Consider the following 20,665-nt stretch of genomic DNA (forward strand, 5'->3'; position numbering starts at 1 on the left):
TGAAATACTTGTGCAATGCCGCCCCCTGCACATTCACAGCCAATCGGCCGCTAGCAGGGGGTGTCAATCATCCCGATCGTATCTGATCGGGATGATTGCTGTCCGCCACCTCAGACCGCTGCTTCTTAACTTATGTTTCTGGTGAGCTTGAAGGCTTGCACGCAAACAGCAGCATACGCTACTTCTTAAATCGGCCCCATAATGTTATCCATTAAACTTTGTAGTAATTGTACATAATTATGAAAACTATATTTGCAATTTAGTTTTTATTTCTGTTTATTCTTTCTGATATGTCTGTGTTGTAAAAGAAGAGCGATATAATTCCAAAGAATTGGATTTTGTACTAAAGCCAAAAAAAGGGTTTTTAAAAATACCACTTAAAGAGATTGGTCTGTTTTAACCAATGAAAAAACAGCAGTTGTATATATAAAGACCTAACCCTCTGGTGCTAACATCTTGAAAAAGCCCCACATTTCGGGTGAAATGCGTACCGTGGGAGAAATCACATCCTTCTGTTAAAGTGTAGTTTGCCCGGGATAGAGAATCCTGTGTGCTGTTGCACATTAGTTGCAGGACTGCTGAAAGACTACCCACTCCGAATCTGTGGACTCTGGCGACTAAGAGATTTCCGCAGCTAAGTGTGCAGCTGTCAGCTGTGATCGGACGTATCCGGATCACGTGACTGGGGAAAGCCGGAGGAGCAGATGGAGCGAGGACGCTTAGCTGTGAATACCAAAGACTGGACTGAGTGAGTGTTGTGGAAAAGGCAATTATCGGATTCAGGAACTACCTTTATATACACAATACCACAAAGCTTTGTGAGCTATTTAGAAGCATGAAGGCTCTGGTTTTAAAGGGATAGCTCTGTAAGCAGGAGTTTACTGAATATCTTTTTCAAGTAAACTTACACCCATAACCTACTAATTGTTGGCCTAAGCTTTTAGTGCCTTCTTGTTTTTTCATTTTAGTTACAGCTATAAATGAGTTACTAAAGTAATACAATTATAGTTTTTTATGTCTCTGAAGTGTGAGTTGCAAGGACACTCACTTATACTCAATGAACATCTGTAAGACTTGTTTTGCATAGAATCACGGTAAGACTTGTTTTGCACAGAATACAGCTTTAATTAAAATTATTAGACGTTAATGTCTTAATCATAAGTAGACTGCTGCTTATAGAGGCCTTGTGATTACAAGATGTTTATGTTATTCTATAACAAGAAACCTTTGTTGCTGCATTGATTTCAAAAGCCAAACTCCACCCACTATTTGTCTTATTTGGAGGAGCCAATCCAGACTTGTTACTGCAGTAGACAAGGATAGCTAAAATCATTATATAAACAAAAACTACATTCTTTGCAGTTTGTTGTCTATTGTGGCCAAATAGGAAAACATGTGTGTGTGTATATACAGTATATATACTGTGTATATATATATATATATATATATATATATATATACAGGGAGTGCAGAATTATTAGGCAAGTTGTATTTTTGAGGATTAATTTTATTATTGAACAACAACCATGTTCTCAATGAACCCAAAAAACTCATTAATATCAAAGCTGAATAGTTTTGGAAGTAGTTTTTAGTTTGTTTTTAGTTATAACTATTTTAGGGGGATATCTGTGTGTGCAGGTGACTATTAGTGTGCATAATTATTAGGCAACTTAACAAAAAACAAATATATACCCATTTCAATTATTTATTTTTACCAGTGAAACCAATATAACATCTCAACATTCACAAATATACATTTCTGACATTCAAAAACAAAACAAAAACAAATCAGTGACCAATATAGCCACCTTTCTTTGCAAGGACACTCAAAAGCCTGCCATCCATGGATTCTGTCAGTGTTTTGATCTGTTCACCATCAACATTGCATGCAGCAGCAACCACAGCCTCCCAGACACTGTTCAGAGAGGTGTACTGTTTTCCCTCCTTGTAAATCTCACATTTGATGATGGACCACAGGTTCTCAATGGGGTTCAGATCAGGTGAACAAGGAGGCCATGTCATTAGATTTTCTTCTTTTATACCCTTTCTTGACAGCCACGCTGTGGAGTACTTGGACGCGTGTGATGGAGCATTGTCCTGCATGAAAATCATGTTTTTCTTGAAGGATGCAGACTTCTTCCTGTACCACTGCTTGAAGAAGGTGTCTTCCAGAAACTGGCAGTAGGACTGGGAGTTGAGCTTGACTCCATCCTCAACCCGAAAAGGCCCCACAAGCTCATCTTTGATGATACCAGCCCAAACCAGTACTCCACCTTGCTGGCGTCTGAGTCGGACTGGAGCTCTCTGCCCTTTACCAATCCAGCCACGGGCCCATCCATCTGGCCCATCAAGACTCTCATTTCATCAGTCCATAAAACCTTATAAAAATCAGTCTTGAGATATTTCTTGGCCCAGTCTTGACGTTTCAGCTTGTGTGTCTTGTTCAGTGGTGGTCGTCTTTCAGCCTTTCTTACCTTGGCCATGTCTCTGAGTATTGCACACCTTGTGCTTTTGGGCACTCCAGTGATGTTGCAGCTCTGAAATATGGCCAAACTGGTGGCAAGTGGCATCTTGGCAGCTGCACGCTTGACTTTTCTCAGTTCATGGGCAGTTATTTTGCGCCTTGGTTTTTCCACACGCTTCTTGCGACCCTATTGACTATTTTGAATGAAATGCTTGATTGTTCGATGATCACGCTTCAGAAGCTTTGCAATTTTAAGAGTGCTGCATCCCTCTGCAAGATATCTCACTATTTTTGACTTTTCTGAGCCTGTCAAGTCCTTCTTTTGACCCATTTTGCCAAAGGAAAGGAAGTTGCCTAATAATTATGCACACCTGATATAGGGTGTTGATGTCATTAGACCACACCCCTTCTCATTACAGAGATGCACATCACCTAATATGCTTAATTGGTAGTAGGCTTTCCAGCCTATACAGCTTGGAGTAAGACAACATGCATAAAGAGGATGATGTGGTCAAAATACTCATTTGCCTAATAATTCTGCACTCCCTGTATATATATAGATATGTATTTACAGTTCCCATAATTACAAAACTCAGATGAAGAGGTGGAAAAAAAAAAATAATGAAAGTATATTGCAAAGTTGTTTTATTGGAAATAATTAAACATTTTATATTACAATCAGGGCCAGACTTGGGCCAAAACTAGGCCTAGTATTTCAAGGCAGAGAAGCCCACTCCTCACCCTTGTGTTATTTAACCATATTCCAAAACTGACAAGCTTAATGTACTAGTTTTATTTACAAAAACATTTAAAGTTTGTAACACTTTTTTGTAATTGGTTGTCATTAGATAGTAAAAAAGTTAAATGTAATAAAAAAATGAAGCTTTTGAGGTTCACATTTAAATATAGAAAAAAACTTTTCTTGCTATTCAGCCTGTGCAGTCAAAGTTACTCAAACTAACAAGCACCTGAACACATGTCGTCATATGTAAGCTGCACTCTGAGAGAAATAACTCACATAGCGTTCACATGCACACACAAACACACTTCAAAAAACTATAATCACACAAAAACTGGCACTCACAGACTTCAGCATGCACGATCAAGAGAATTGGTTTTCCTTCTCCCTTGGCTAGTCCACACCAGAGAATATGCACTTGTTCAGGCTTCTTGTATAAGTGTGGTCGTAGGTTTTTCTGTGCCAACACTTTGGTCGACATCTTGGAAATGTTGCCACCATAAAGGCATATTAATACAATCCAAGAATGCCACTACTGACTGAAGGGCTAGAATGGGCCCTAGATGTGTGTACTGTAGATATGCCCAAACTCAAGAGGCAGGACACAGATAAACAATACAGTTTACAGATAGAAAAATGGTGATAATGGTAGCCGTATGCAAGTATATACTAAAGGACAGACAACAGACATATGCATACCCCAACAACAGTGTTACTTCTATATGAGCATGTATAGTATACTCCTTACCTACACAGCTGTGAGGTTATCTGAAGCTGTCACATACAAACCCTGTACTGAATGCAAATCCATCAGAGGAGACTTCTCTGCATAGTGTCATTTAGCATCCTACAGAGCTAGCCATTGTGAGGAGAATTATTTTGACATAATTCTGGGGGAGCAAGGCTTAGCCCTAACCTGGCTCACAGACATAGCAAGGTAGTGGGAGACAGGGATTGGCTGGCCCTGCATCATGCACAAATAATAAAGCTGGGCTAAAGCAACCAGCCCCAGCCTTCTACTGGCCCCAGTCCACCAGGCAAATGCCCTATATGCCCTATTCTCAGTCCTGGCCTGATTAATTTCTCAGGGTGTTTAAAGTAACTTTAACAAATACAGATCTAAAGTGAATAACTGTTGAATACAGAACTTTATTGCATTTACCTCACTTTTTCATACAGAAAAGTAGACATCACCCAAGAGAATCCATTCAGGAGCATTCAATTATTTTATTTTGCTGAATGGTATAAGGGAATTTACACGGTCAAATTTCACCTTACAGACCCCCAAAAATGTTGATCAATTTGGACAGATGTCTGTATTTAGTTTATGTGCCATAATTTATACTTTCTTTTGTATGGTCATCAAATTACTTTTGATATACAGTATCCCACAAAAGTGAGTACACTCCTCACATTTTTTTATTATAACTTTTCATGTGACAACACTGAAGAAATTACACTTTGCTACAATGTAAAGTGGTAAATGTACAGCCTGTATAACAGTGTAAATTTGCTGTCCCCTCAAAATAACTCAACACACAGCCATTAATATTTAAACTGTTGGCAACAAAAGTGAGTACACCCCTAAATGGAAATGTCCAAATTTGGCCCAATTAGCCATTTTCCCTCCCCGGTGTCATGTGACTCATTAGTGTTACAAGGTCTCAGGTGTGAATGGGGAGCAGGTGTGTTTAATTTGGTGTTATCGCTCACACTCTCTCATACTGGTCACTGGAAGTTCAACATGGCACCTCATGGCAAAGAACTCTCTGAGGATCTGAAAAAAAGAATTGTTACTCTACATAAAGATGGCCTAGGCTATAAGAAGATTGCCAAGACCCTGAAACTGAGCTGCAGCATGGTAGGCAAGACCATACAGCGGTTTCACAGGACAGGTTCCACTCAGAACAGGCCTCGCCATGGTCAACCAAAGAAGTTGAGTGCACATGCTCAGCGTTATATCCAGAGATTGTCTTTGGGAAATAGACGTATGAGTGCTGCCAGCATTGTTGCAGAGGTTGAAGGGGTGGGGGGTCAGCCTGTCAGTGCTCAGACCATACGCTGCACACTGCATCAAATTGGTCTGCATGGCTGTCGTCCCATAAGGAAGCCTCTTCTAACGATGATGCACAAGTAAGCCAGAAAACTTCTGCCGGCACTGGGGAGCTACAGTTCACTGAGGGAACCATAAATGCCAACATGTACTCTGACATACTGAAGCAGAGCATGATCCCCTCCATTTGGAGACTGGGCCGCAGGACAGTATTCCAACATGATAACGACCCCAAACACCCCTCCAATATTACCACTGCCTTGCTAAAGAAGCTGATGGTAAATGTGATGGACTGGCCAAGCATGTCTCCAGACCTAATCCCTATTGAGCATTTGTGGGGCATCCTCAAATGGAAGGTGGGGGAGCGCAAGGTCTCTAACATCCATCAGCTCCGTGATGTTGTCATGGAGGGGTAGAAGAGGACTCCAGTGGCAACCTGTGAAGCTCTGGTGAACTCCATGCCCAAGAGGGTTAAGGCAGTGCTGGAAAATAATGGTGGCCACACAAAATATTGACACTTTGGGCCCAATTTGGAAATTTCCACTTAGGGGTGTACTCACTGTTGTTTCCAACGGATTAGACATTAATGGCTGTGTGTTGAGTTATTTTGAGGGGACAGCAAATGTACACTGTTATACAGGATGTACACTCACTACTTTACATTGTAGCAAAGTGTCATTTCTTCAGTGTTGTCACATGAAAAGATATAATAAAATATTTTCAAAAATGTGAGGCATGTGCTTACTTTTTTGGGATACTGTATATTCTTCTCAAGTCCCTGCAAATTATTTTCACATTTTACGCAAATATTTCTATCCATTAAAGCATTACCATGCACTTCCGGTACAACTTTCTGTTATCTAGGTTCACAAAAATGTTCTATTACTAAAACAAAGTCAATTTACATACAGTTTTACTTATTAGTTTAGTAAATCTCACATAAAAAACATTACATCCCTGCATTAAAAAGTGAATAAATAAAAGAGGAAAACACACAACCAATTATTTATAACATTAATCATTTTCAAACCTAAATTACATAAAAGATTGATCTGAGGAATATGTATTAGACTGCTGATGTCAGACACTTGTCTATCTCATCAAGACCTCAATTAAGAGATGCCAATTCAATTATTTTATAGGTATGAGTAGGTGCTCTATAATTTTTAATTAGCTGTGATCTGTGGTTTGCTAGCTAAATATCAAATCGAACCTTTTATTCCATTTAGAAAATAATCAGAAGTTGTTTTTACGTTCTTTGTCGAAGTGATGATCTGTGAGAAATGCTTAAGTGTCTTTGTGGAATACAGATGCTCTGAAATCTATAACATTCTTAAATGCTTAATTTCATTTTGACAGTTTATAGACACACTGACCTACTCAACTGCAAATAAGACAGGCAAATCAGATTATGTTTGATTTAAATACAATTATCTGGAAATTCACTTCTTCAAAACACTTACTGTTGTCAGTACAGTGAAATAATGCAGTAAGAGATGTAAATGTACTGAAATATAGTAATTACAGTGTATCTAATTTATAAACCGATATTAATCAATTATATATTGGGTATATGTTATTTATTTCCTTTCATAAACTTATCAACATTTTCTTTTCTGCAAAACCCATAATTTTCTTTTCTGCAAAATCCATCATTCAAGTCAAATCTGGAATATTTTTTTTCAGATGGAAAATAATCTGTGGCAATAAACATTTACAAATTATTTAAAATAAGCTTAGAAAGTTCAGTGTACAATTAAAAACTGTGTGTATGTGTATATATATATATATATATATATATATATTTATTTATTTTTATATATATATATATATATATATATATATATATATATATATATATACAAATGGAGTAAATTACAATAATATGTGTGCTAATTGTAAGTATTGTAGTGCTTGATATAATTAAATGGGTGTTCTGTAATGTCAGTGGTGGTTTTCAGAATCCATGAAGAGTTCTTAATCATATAAAAACTTAAGAAAGGGTGTCTTTAATGCATTGCTATTCCAATAAATCAATACTTACTAGGCATGGGTGAAATATTGGTATTTGACATTTGTTTGCAAAACGAAGTCCAAATATGGCTGCAGGCGGCTGCATTATTTTAATTTAGGCGCCGAATATATCAGTGTGAAAGTGCAACACCCAAAGATCTAGATATGCACAGATCTCTATGTTTTGCTCGTTCAGACTGATATATCCAGTGCCGAACCGAAACAAATGCTGCTTCTTGCAATCATATTCAGCATTTGTTTAGCAAACGAATGCTGAATCGTGAAATTTCGCCCATGCCTAGTACTTGCTGCAATACTCTTGTTATTTTGGCATCTGAATCACTGGACTAACAAAGCAGATCCTATAAAAAAATAGATGTTTTTGCATGAAAGCATTTAATTTACTGATGTGTGTATAAATAATATTTTTCTTGGTACTTTTTGTCTTTTGATTGTTTGTGCTGCTAGCTGTTACACTGAAGCAACCATGCTGTTCTCAAGGCAGTCCACACTCGACGATATAGATGGACCAGACACAATACCAAAAACAAGTGAGCGTGCTCGTCCTAAGCTTCGTAAAATGTACAGCATGGAAATGTCTTCTTCATCTGGCGACAGTGGCAGTATAGCGTCAAGGTGCTTAATCCATATGCATGTTTTCTTCATTCATTTTTTCACACTGTTGTTTATGTTTAAAATTTGTTTAATTAATGCGGGCAACTAATTGGAATTACATGATTACATTCATAGCATCCATCTGGTGTGACAAGGCAGCACCCAGGATAAGTATCCAAAACAGTCTGTATGGCAAAGTAATATAAAATCTCAGGGGTTTATTCTGCAAAAATAACAGGTTGTACATCCCTTTAAGCTGTAACAGGCATAACACAAACATGAAAGAAAAACCTACAACTTTTAGGAGACCTACTACACAGATTGAACAGATCTGAATAACCATCAAGTAGCCAGCTAATCTACTTACCAGTCAAATATTCACAGCAAATATTGTAACTTAACAATAGTTTGTCTCTATTACCAGCTCCTCTCTGAAAACCATTAGCAAAATCGCCAGCTTTACCTCTATGGTAGCTGTCTGCTAAGTGAGAGAGAGACTGCTTACCACAGAAATGCCTGTAAAGTACCAAACTGATTAAGGGCTAGATTATTAGTGGAGCACAAATTTGTGTTTTCGCAAATGTAATATTTGTTCTCCACTTAGTAATACTGGTGGTATTACAAGTTGAGCGCAATGTGAAAGCGACCTCACATTTGCATTGCAGGGAAGTTTTGCATTCATGAGAGCTCACTTTCATAGGCTCCAATGGGAGCCTCGTTCTGATTTCTGATGCCAATAGTCATGGCACAGAACGTAGTGCAGTGAATAGGGTAAGTCTTGCAGCGTTGGGCAGCAAAGTTTAAATATATATGTATATGAATATATATATATAAATATGTATGTTTATATGTGTATATTCACATATTCACACATAAATATATATGTACAGTATATAAGCATCTACATATATATTTACAGTTTTAACACAGTCCCCATAGACCGCAATGTAAAGGCACTTTTCAGTGCCGTTTTATTTATAACACCCCACATCCCCTTACTTTAACCCCTTATAACTGCTTCATGCAGTTATTTAAAAAAAAATAAAATCATTTTAATTAAGGAACCTTACACTTTATTTTGGGGGCAATAGGGGGACATTTTAGTAATTAACCAGAGATTTGATGTCTGGTTAATTAATTTGAGCACAAAGTGATACCGCAAGCTTGCGATAGCATTGACCAGCAACATGTAATGGCTGGTTATTTAATGTGCCCCCGTAAACGGGCAAATTTGCGCACGTTAAATTACCGCTCCACTTGTAATGTAGCCCTAAATGTGAGACAGATGTGTATGCACTGCAGCAGAAAGTTAACCCATACATTATAGGAGAAACCCCTTTCTAATCTCCTGCTGGCATAAAAGCCTTGTTTCATCCTGTCACACTGGCTAACTTTTATCATTGTATTGTGCACTCCATTGCTGGTGATTGTCGTCCAAAAGGGCCTGCAACAGCTTGTAACCCTTTATAGCAGCCAAACAATAAAAAAAATGTGTTTTGTACAAAAAAATATAAGGAAAATATTCCATTGCAATAAAAATGAAGAGGTGAAATTTTTCAGAAACACAATTTAGCGGAATTGTTTGCTATTATTATTCATAGCAGCCAAATATATTTTTGTTTATTCAATTTACGTATACAATTCTTTGCTTTTATGTTCTTAGGATTTCATAATTGATATTCTCCATATGACGTTGTACATGAATATTTGCATCTCTTCATCATTTTAAATAAAACAATACAACTGTATAACGGCTAGATTACGAGTTTTGCGTTATGAGCTGTGTGGTGCTAATGTGCAGTTTTTTCTCACCGCTCACTTACCTGCAGCAATGGTATTACAGGTTTTTACAAACCCGGCGTTAAAAGGCAAGAAGTGAGCGTAGAGCAAAATTGAGCTCGACACTACTCCTCCAATACCAGCGCTGCTTAAGTCAGCGGTGAGCTGGTCGTACGTGCTCATGCACGATTTCCCCATAGACATCAATGGGGAGAGCCGGCTGAGAAAAAGTCTAACACCTGCAATAAAGCAGCGTAAAACTCAGTAACGCAGCCCCATTGATTCCTATAGGGAAACTAACATGAACCCTGAGTCTAAACACCCCTAATCTTACACTTATTAACCTCTAATCTGCTGCCCCCAACATCGCCGACACCTACATTATATTTATTAACCCCTAATCTGCTGCCCCAATGTCGCCGCAACCTACCTACACTTATTAACCCCTAATCTGCCGTCCCCAACGTCGCAGCCACTATTCTAAATGTATTAACCCCTAAACCTAAGTCTAACCCTAACACCCCCTAACTTAAATATAATTTATATAAATCTAAATAAAACCTACTATCATTACCTAAATTATTCCTATTTAAAACTAAATACTTACCTATAAAATAAACCCTAAGCTAGCTACAATATAACTAATAGTTACATTGTAGCTAGCTTATGGTTTATTTTTATTTTACAGGCATGTTTGTATTTATTTTAACTAGGTAGAATAGTTATTAAATAAATTATTAACTATTTACTAACTACCTAACTAAAATAAATACAAATTTACCTGTAAAATAAAACCTTACCTAAGTTACACTAACACCTAACACTACACTACAATTAAATAAATTCCCTACATTAAATACAATTAAATAAATTAAATTAAATTAGCTAAATCACAAAAAAAAAACACTAAATTACAGAAAATAAAAAACAAATTACAAGATATTTAAACTAATTACACCTTTATCGAATAGCCCTATCAAAATAAAAAAAAGCCCCCCCCCAAAATAAACCCCCCCTAACCTAAACTAAACTATCAATAGCCCTTAAAAGGGCCTTTTGCGGGGCATTGCCCCAAAGAAATCAGCTCTTTTACCTGTAAAAACAAATACAAACAACGCCCCCAACAGTAAAACCCACCACCCACACAACGAACCCCCCAAATAAACATAGAAACATAGAAACATAGATATTGACGGCAGATAAGAGCCATAGGCCCAGCAAGTCTGCCCGACCTTACCTAACAGTATAAACTTATCTAGTTCGTAGGATAGCCCTATGCTTGTCCCATGCATTTTTAAAGTCCCCCACAGTGTTTGTTGCTACTACCTCTTGAGGAAGTTTATTCCATAAATCAATCACTCTTTCTGTAAAGAAGTGCTTCCTCAAATTACTCCTGAATGTACTACCCTTTAGCTTGAGCTCATGACCCCTTGTTCTTGAATTTTCCATTTTATGTAAAATACCCACAGCCTCAGTTTTACTAAACCCTTTAATGTACTTGAAAGTTGCTATCATATCACCTCTTTCCCTTCTCTCCTCTAAGCTATACATATTTAGGTCATTGAGCCTATCCTGGTAAGTTTTATTTTTTAGACCATGTACCATTTTGGTAGCCCTCCTTTGCACAGATTCAAGTTTGTTAATAAAAGCCTGACTAAAAAAAAAACTAAGCTCCCCATTGCCCTGAAAAGGGCATTTGGATGGGCATTGCCCTTAAAAGGGCATTTAGCTCTATTGCAGGCCCAAAGCCCTAACCTAAAAAATAAACCTAACACTAACCCCCGAAGATTCACTTACCGGGAGGTGTCTTCATCCAAGTGGCAAGATTTCCTCAACGAAGCCGGCAGAAGTAGTCCTCCAGACGGGCAGAAGTGGTCCTCCAGATGGGCAGAAGTCTTCCTCCAGATGGCATCTTCTATCTTCATCCTTCCGGTGCGGAGCGGGTCCATCTTCAAGACATCTGACGCGGAGCATCCTCTTCTTCCGACGGACTAACGACGAATGAAGGTACCTTTAAATGACGTCATCCAAGATGGCGTCCCTTAGATTCCGATTGGCTGATAGAATTCTATCAGCCAATCGGAATTAAGGTAGAAAAAATCCTATTGGCTAATTGGATCAGCCAATAGGATTGAACTTCAATCCTATTGGCTGATCCAATCAGCCAATAGGATTGAGCTAGCATTCCATTGGCTGATTGGAACAGGGCCTTTTGCGGAGCATTGCCCCAAAGAAATCAGCTCTTTAACCTATAAAAAAATACAAAGAACCCCATATTTAACTAGTGTTTGCGAGGCGGGAGTGCGGCGGTTTAGGGGTTAATATTTTTATTCTAGTGGTGGCGATGTCCGGAGCGCAGATTAGGGGTTAAAATTTTTATTATAGTGTTTGCGATGCGTGAGGGCCTCGGTTTAGGGGTTAACAGGTAGTTTATGGGTGTTAGTGTACTTTTTAGCACTTTAGTTATGAGTTTTATGCGACAGTGTTGTAGTGTAAAACTCATAACTACTGACTTTAGAATGCGTTAGGAATCTTGGAGGTAGAGGATGTACCGCTCACTTTTTGGCCTCCCAGGACAAACTCGTAATACCGGCGCTGTGGAAGTCCCATAGAAAAAAGGGTTACGAACTTTACGTAAGTCGGTTTGCGGTAAGGCCAAAAAAGTGTGCAGTGCCCCTAAAGCTGCAAGACTCGTAATAACAGCGGTAGTGAAAAAGCAGCGTTAGGACCTGTTAACGCTGCTTTTTCAGCTTACTGCAAAACTAGTAATCTAGCCATAAGAGTCTATAAACCATAAAAAAAGAACTAATAATTAATTCTTCTTCTGTGATAAAAAGGCAGTTAATGTAATGTTCCCAATAATGATACATTTTATAACATTTTGATTTGTAATTCTCATTGGCATATTTAAGTTTATGGACTGCAAGGAGATGAATTGATGTGTATGTGCTTCTCAGTGCAGAATATTGAGAGTATTTTTCTTAAAGGGATAGTCTAATAAAAATTAAACTTTCATGATTCAGATAGAGCAGGTAATTTAAAGCAACTTTCTAATTTACTCCTATTATCAATTTTTCTTAATTCTCTTGGTATCTTTATTTAAATGTAAAGCTTAGGAGCAGGACTATTTTTGGTTCAGCACCTGGGTAACGTTTGCTGATTGGTGGCTACATTAAGACACCAATCAGAAAGCGCTACCCAGGTGCTGAACCAAAAATGGGCCGGCTGCTAAGCTTACATTCTTAAGTTTTTTCATCCAATCAAATTATGTGCATTTGTTTATAGTAATTCATGGTATCTTTCCAATCCAAACAATAGAAAACCATATGCTCTGCTTATACTGCATGTATACTTTGGGCAGCTTTATACAATCAAACTGCTGTGTTTATAATGGATTTTAATGCCATACAAAAGGAACTCAAATATTACATGAGTGTAATATAAAGTTTTTGCAAGGCAGTATGTAATGAATTCAAACAGAGGTCATGATATGGGGTACAAAAAGTTAAATTTGTGATGAACATAACTGATAAAGTTGGCAATGATTCTACTCTCCCGTTTAGAATTTTGTATGTATGTGTTGCTAGTCAATTTACCTCAACTCCAGGCTTCTGACTAAGGAGGTGTGGTCAAGGAAGTAGGAGAACTCTTATTTACTGACCATAACTCTTTATATAGTGACAGTCAGAACTGACATCAATATTACTTGTGCTCCCACTATTCCAGAAGATAATGAGAAGCTGCATTTCTCCTCTGCGGAATTATTTTTAACAAACAAATGTTGCTGAAAACATAAATACATTTATATACGATAGCTGTGCCAGCCATTTCACATTTTTCTTTATAAATTACAACTTTAAGCAATGTCAGTAAATGTAGTTGTAGCTATAAAACTCATTAATACAAATCCAGCTATTCTTTTTATTAAATAAATATATATCTTTTTTCTAACAGTGAGCCAACCCAGTGCACCATGGTCTATTCACGACAGGGAACAACAGAAACAATTGAAGAAGTTGAAGATGAACATGAGGAAGAAGGCAAAAGCCCAACTTCAAACTTAGAAGAAGAGGCCAAGGAATATGACATAGACATGGAGGAAGCAAGCTACACTCCCGATGCAGAAATGCCACTGTATTCTACAGATGGGGACATTCCACCATCCTATAGTAAAGCAGTTAGCTTTGAGCAACTTTCATTTGCATCCCAAGATGACTCCGCAGATAACAATTTAATGGTTTTAAGCCCAGATGACAGTCGTACAGACAAGATGCATGACTCTATATTGCCACCCCTAACACACGAACTGACTGCGAGTGAGCTGCTTCTCAACAAGTAAGATGGTAGTTTTGTTGATGCTTTTTAATATTTAGATCCTTTCTTTCATACTATTAATATATTTTAATACATCAGGTTAAAAATATTGCTTGTTCTATTGCACAGTATCATTGGAAATTATCTTTATTTAGCGCTGATTTTATTAGTTGCTTGAAATAAGTAGTAATTATTTGTTAATATATTGATTGTTTATCTGTAGCAATCAAGATCACTTCATTTAATGTCATTACAGATAATGAGGCCCATTGAGACTCGCCAGAAACACAAGTTATGGAGCAGCAGTCTAAAGAGCGCTGCTCCATAACCCTGTCTGCCTGCTCTGATGAGGCGGACAGGAATCGCCGGAATTCAACCAGATCGAGTATGATTGGGTTGATTGATACCCCCCTGCTGGCGGCCGATTGGCCATGAGTCTGCAGGGGGCGGCGTTGCACCAGCAGCTCTTGTGAGCTGCTGGTGCAATGCTGAATATGGAGAGCATATTGTTCTCCGCATTCAGCGATGTCTGTGAGACCTGATCCGCACTGACGGATCAGGTCCGACGGACATTTGGTAAATATGCCTCAATGTTAAGTCCCCTGAGTGTCACAGCTTATTGGGAATTCTAACAAGAATAGAGCAATGGTGTAGGGATCATCCCCTCAAGATATACACACAGTGATACAACAAGTATATGGTGTATATATTAGTATTGTGGTAATCAGTGAACTGTAGAGGCCCATTGGTATGCAATTTCGCATTTTTCATGTTTTTAATCAACAATCCTTGACTTTTTTTTAATAATTCAAGATTAAAAGTCCATAGATGAAGTGGTCTTGATATGTGTAATTAATTAGTTGAAAAGGGAGTGCTCAAATCACTCATTCTTTTCTTTTTCGTATATAAACATTCAATTTATGTGAGTGGTCGGCACCCCTACAGGTAAAACGATAAAAGAGATTGGTACTGTGGGTCATAGTGAATTAAATCAAATTTTATAATATATTCCCAGTATGAGTCATCTAAATGTAATATACTGTTATATCAGTTCTTTCGGGCAATTAAAATAATCATGTGATATTATACTGAATAATTTGTGGCAAGCTCTCAATGCTTTAGCATAAATAGAGCCAGCACTTTTTTTTTTTTTTAGTGCCACTAAATAATAAGGGCTTATCATAGATGGTTGAAATGACCAGCCCAATAACGTGCTTCTGATATATTTACCAATGTTACTTCCCAAATGACCCTGGCACTTTATTTCACCACAATGAAACCTAACTGCAACCTCTCCAATACAATAAAGGATAACTATGACTTTCCTGATGGCATTTGACCCTAAACTCAACTGATTCCACTAACATCCCTAGCCTATCAAGCATCCTCCATCCTATATTAGCCCTGCATGCACTAGTAATCTGTGGCCCACTAGGGTCCTCAGCCCCTAACATAGCCTTTGCAGATTAATTCTCCAGGCACTTAAAAAAAAAAAGATATTGTATAATGAAACCAGCTAGCACGTAAGGGAGCTTTAACACGACCCAGCAGCAAACCCCCTTAACACCCAAGTAACATCCCTATATGACCCCCACTACAACCCTTCTTAGAGCACCTAAGTTCTTGACTTTGTTGCCGTATGTCTGGGCCTATTTTAAATTTCTGTTTGCAATAATGAGACTGAGGTGAATTGATTCAGTGCCTTTGTTTTTGGAGATATTATTTAAAATTGCAGTTCTATTATATTCCCTTAATGGTTGTGGTGAAGGTATCTCCTTGACATATGAATGGTATAAGGAACAAGTACATTATTTGGATGTGACCTTAATTTAGCCACATATATATAATAACATATATTGAGCATATATTTCTGGTAATTCCTTGTTACAAGGTGCTAGTGCCCCGAAAATATGTGTTTTAAAGGAGTGACAAAGAGACAATTTATCAGATTAAAAAGAAATTGCATAGATAAAGAGTATTTGAAGTTAGTTTTTTTAGCACATAGGGATAGCGCTCGTGCAAAAACCTTTTACTTTGAACTTGTAATACACACGCTACCCAACCCATGCAAAAAGTTTACTTCTAGCGAATTTAATGAGAAAGTGGGAGCGATAAATAGAGCTCCACTCGTAATCTAGCTCTAAGAAAGAAATTCCCAGTAATAACTGCCATCAGTTAAATACATACTTATACTGCTTGTCAATAACAGTTATTTTTTGTAAAAGGTTGAAACAAGCTATATTTGTTCTTTTTGCTTTGTAACCAATCAGATTTATGTAGGGTCTTTTTAAATACCTCACCATGTGATGAGGATCAGGATATATGATTACAGCAAGTGAATTCCAAATGTGTATAATTATACTCCTACTAGGCTGGATTGTGATGCAGTTCCATTCTCTGGGAGATCTTGGTGGTTCAGACAGTAGTACCTAAAATATATAGGACCAGGCAATCATTCATGTTTGATTGGCCACATTGTATTTTAACCCACCAACTTGCTTGACTTTACATAATTCAAGAATAGTATAATGAATTAGAGGTTTGTAAAATCATAAGGACAGGTTGTATTAATGCTCACCTAGAATGTAATTTCTCTGCAAAATGCACTTCTCATTAAAAGCAAAGAAAAGTGCAAATGTTTGCTTCAAAATTATTGGCATTTAATAAAAATATGTGTTTTGGGTGTGTTGTATCATACAGTTTTTAAAATTAAATGTACCAACAGTGACTAAGCCCATGCTTATCTGTTTTTACAATGTTTTTCTGCATAGGATGTTTCAAGATGAAGAATTGGAAGAATCTGAAAAATTTTATGATGGTCAGCCAAGGCTTCTGCTCCTTATTTATGCATTGTACAATACTTTGGTAGCTAGATCAGAAATGGTGTGCTATTTTGTGATTATTTTAAATCACATGATCTCAGCTTCAATGATTACATTGGTGCTACCTATCCTTATATTTCTGTGGGCTATGCTATCCGTCCCCAGACCCAGTAAGAGGTTTTGGATGACTGCCATTGTGTATACCGAGGTATGTAAACTGCTATATATACTCAGTTTCATATGGCTTGAAACAACAAAGTGGTCAAACAGAAATACAAATAATAGAACACTTGCAGAAGCCATCTGTTCTTACACATTAAAGGGACAGTATACTGTAAAATAGTTTTTCCCTTAATGTGTTTCCAATTACTTTTTTATCAGCTGCAGAGTATAAAATGTATAAGTATTTGCTTTTTAAAGTTTATTTGTGTATATGAATTAGCTGTTATTGTGTTTTGAAGCCACAACCTAATAAAAAGGATTGAGCTTGAAGCTATAATAAGATCTCATTACTTTTTCACATTGTGTACATATACTGTACATGCATTTTTATCTTATATCTGTCCGTAATCCAAAGACCAATATTTTGAGAGAACAATGGAAAATTAACATTTCATTACATTATATCTTCTATACCCCACTGGGAATGTAATTTCTTTTGCTGTCTGTTTTAACAAAGCTTATCTATAGCTTGGACCTAAGGCCAAAAACTTTCAGTATAGGTGGGAATACCACAGGCTAAATCAACTATTTAATATGCCAATATAAGAGTAAAAGAAAAACTTGTAAACAATTTAATACACTCTAGCAGGTAAAGTAGATAATTGGGAGCTAATTAAGGGGGGGGAACATTTTTTAGTAAACTGTCCCTTTAAGAGCCTGATAATCAAAAGCATATTTGGTATATTTGGTATTTTTTTTAGACCTTATATTGTAACGTAGGTGTCTCTTCTCCTTCACATACAAAACCCAGCGTAGTGAGATAAATATCTTTCAAATTAAATTTTTTGTTTCTAGAAATTTTTTGGGGACCTCTCCATACCGACAAGCTTTTGAATATCAGGCTCTAAGTGAGTGAGAACATTAGGTCAGTAGACCCATTCCTTTAAATATTAAATATTCTGTATTATTTTTAGTATAATAATACTATACAATCTAGAAGTGTAGGAGGGTGAGAAACAGGAGGTGGGGACTACAAGGGCAAGAATGATGCTAGTAGAGAGTTAGATGAGGGCAATTATTAGGTAAGTGGAATTAATTTGTTACTGAGTTTGGTGGTAGGCTTCCTTAAACAAAGATGTCTTTAGGTAGCATTTAAAGGAGGACAGATTATGGGAAAGTCAGACAGCTCGGGGAAGTGCCTTCCAGTGGGTTCGTGCTGCACGAGAGAAGTCCTGCAGTCTAGCAAGGTAGGAAGTGATGGTAGAGGATGCAAGGAGCAGGTCATTGTTGGACCTTAGAGGTTGGACTGAAGTATATTTGTTGATTAGTGAGGACAGGTAGGGGGGCAGCGTTGGTATGGGCTTTGTAGGTCAGGGTGAGAATTTTGAATTTAATTCTGCTGTGAATAAGAAGGGCCAGTGAAGGGACTCACAGAGAAGTGCAGCAGATACAGAGCAACCGGAAAGGTGGGTTAGCCTGGTAGAGGCATTTAGGATGGATTGAAGAGGGGAAAGGTGGGAAAGAGGAAGGTAATTACAGTAGTCAAGTCGGGAAATTACCAGGGCATGGATTAGTTGTTTAGTCATGTCAGCGCTCAAAAATTGACAAATTTTGGAGATATAGTGTAGGTGTATGCAGCAGGATGAAGAGAACAATTAGATGTGGGGTATGAATGACAGAGATTAGAGTCAAGTGTAACTAAGACGTAGCTAACTTGGGGTGATGGGGATATAGTGGTGCAACCAACAGTGATAGAAAAGTCAGAAATTGGAGTAGAACCAGAAAGGGGGATTAGGAGGAGCTCAGTCTTAGACATGATAATATTTAGGTGGTAAGTGGCCATCCAGACAGAAATGCCAGATAAGATGTTGCTGACATGAGAAAGGACAGAGGGAGAGAGAACAGTAGTTGAGAGGTAGATCTGAGTATCATCAGCATAGAAGTGATATTTGAAGTCATAGCTGTTAATAAGTTTATCCAGTGAAGAAGATAAATAGGGAAAAGTAGAAGGCACAGAACAGAGCATCGAGTTACTCCAACAGACAGAAGCATTGAAGAGTAGGAGAAGCCAGCAAATAAGACAAAAGAGGACCTGTAAGAGAGACGAGTGGATCCAAGAAAAGGCAGTGTCAAAGAGACCAAGAGAGCTGAGATTCAACTGGGTCGAATGCAGCTAAGAGGTCAAGTAACAAAAGTATAGAGTAGTGGCTGTTATTTTTAGCAGAAAGAAGATCGATAGTAAACTTGGTGAGGACAGTCTTAGTTGAGTGTTAGGGACAGGAGCCAGATTACAGGAGGTCAAGCTAGGAGTTGGAGGACAGGAAGCGGGATATGCAGTTTAAAACTAGTTTTTCGAGGAGTTTTGAAGTTAGTGGAAGCAGTGATATGGGGGAGTAGTTTGCAGGAGAATTAGGGTCGAGGGTGGGTTTTTTGAGGATGGGGGTGGCTTTTGTATGTTTAAAAGAAGATGGGAATTAACCTGTAGAAAGGGATAGGTTGAAGATGTGAGTGGGAACTGGAGTGAGCATGGAAGACAGAGAAGGTAGTGAGGCGTGAGGTAGACAATAAGGAACCCACTTCATTCTCAGTGCCTGGGGGGAAGATGCAGAGAGTGGCAGAGGGGGTGACTGGGGGTAGAGATGGAAGATCGCAGGCTTGTGACAAGAGTGTGCCGGCAACTCCCAGGGAAAGATGAAAAACTTATCAGTTGTTCACCTTGCTGCTTGCCTTAAACAAGAAAGATCCACAAATAGTGTAGAGCGCACAGGTTATGGTAGCTACTAAACTGAATATACAGCTTCAAACTTCTGCTCCATTAAAAACAAAGTTTTACCGAAAAAATTGTTCATCCATAAAATTGCTCAACACATTTCAACAGATATCACTGTCTTTTTCAAGAGCATAAAAAATGGACTCTTGAAAAAGACAGTGATATCTGTTGAAACGCATTGAGCAATTTTATGGATAAAGAATGAATGATGAACTTATAGTTGATGAAGCAATATTTCATCCAGGCATGCTAAGCAGTGCAGGAGCAATTTTGCAAGTCGCCCTTTTGCTGAAAGTGCCAGGGCTGTATATGACGACATGGTGTTTTACATAATTGGGTAAGAGCGAGCGTGTCTAGTGCAGAGGAAAGAGTATTGTTATAGTAGGTTGTAGCAAGGTCAGGGCAGAATATTGTGGAGTGTGTGGGAGGAGATATTGAATAAGGTTGAAAAATTGGAGAGGATCCACTGTGTGCATATTTCTACAGGTGTTGAGGCAAGAAGTAGCTTTAGCCTGTATATTAAGATTATAGGTGAGCGAGCAATGGGTGGTTTGAAATGGGAAACAGTGACAGCTGATGTCAGCTATAGAGCAGAGGTAGGAGAATACCAGATCAAGAGTGCCCATTGCGTTGAGTAGGGAAAAGGGTGAATTGTGAAAAACCGAAGGAGTTTGTGAGTGAGAGAAGTTTAGAGGCAGCAGGGGCAGATGGGTTATAAATGGGGATATTGAAGTCCCCTAGGATTAGAACAGGTATATTTAGAGAGAGAAAGTGAGGAAGCCATGCGGCAAAGTTGTCAAGGAATTGGGAGGTAGGTCCAGGAGGGCGAAACATGACTGGGGGGAGAACAAGAGAATGCAGTGAACTTCAAAGGAGGAAAAGGAGAGTTGGGAGCGGAGGCAAGTACTGATAGGTGCAGTAGGGGGAGAGTAAG

At 38.1% G+C, this 20,665-nt stretch overlaps 1 protein-coding gene across 1 annotated transcript in view; it reads left to right on the plus strand.

The window, feature by feature from the left end:
* PIEZO2 (piezo type mechanosensitive ion channel component 2) overlaps positions 1 to 20,665 on the plus strand; it is a 655,528-nt gene that overhangs the window by 569,332 nt on the left and 65,531 nt on the right. Inside the window, exons 40-42 of the mRNA XM_053714912.1 lie at positions 7,738 to 7,905; positions 13,618 to 13,998; positions 16,749 to 17,007. Of these exons, the coding sequence (XP_053570887.1) occupies positions 7,738 to 7,905; positions 13,618 to 13,998; positions 16,749 to 17,007 (808 nt within the window). The remainder of the gene's footprint in view (positions 1 to 7,737; positions 7,906 to 13,617; positions 13,999 to 16,748; positions 17,008 to 20,665) is intronic.

Source organism: Bombina bombina, chromosome 5 (genome assembly GCF_027579735.1).
Source record: "Bombina bombina isolate aBomBom1 chromosome 5, aBomBom1.pri, whole genome shotgun sequence".
NCBI lineage: Eukaryota > Metazoa > Chordata > Amphibia > Anura > Bombinatoridae > Bombina > Bombina bombina.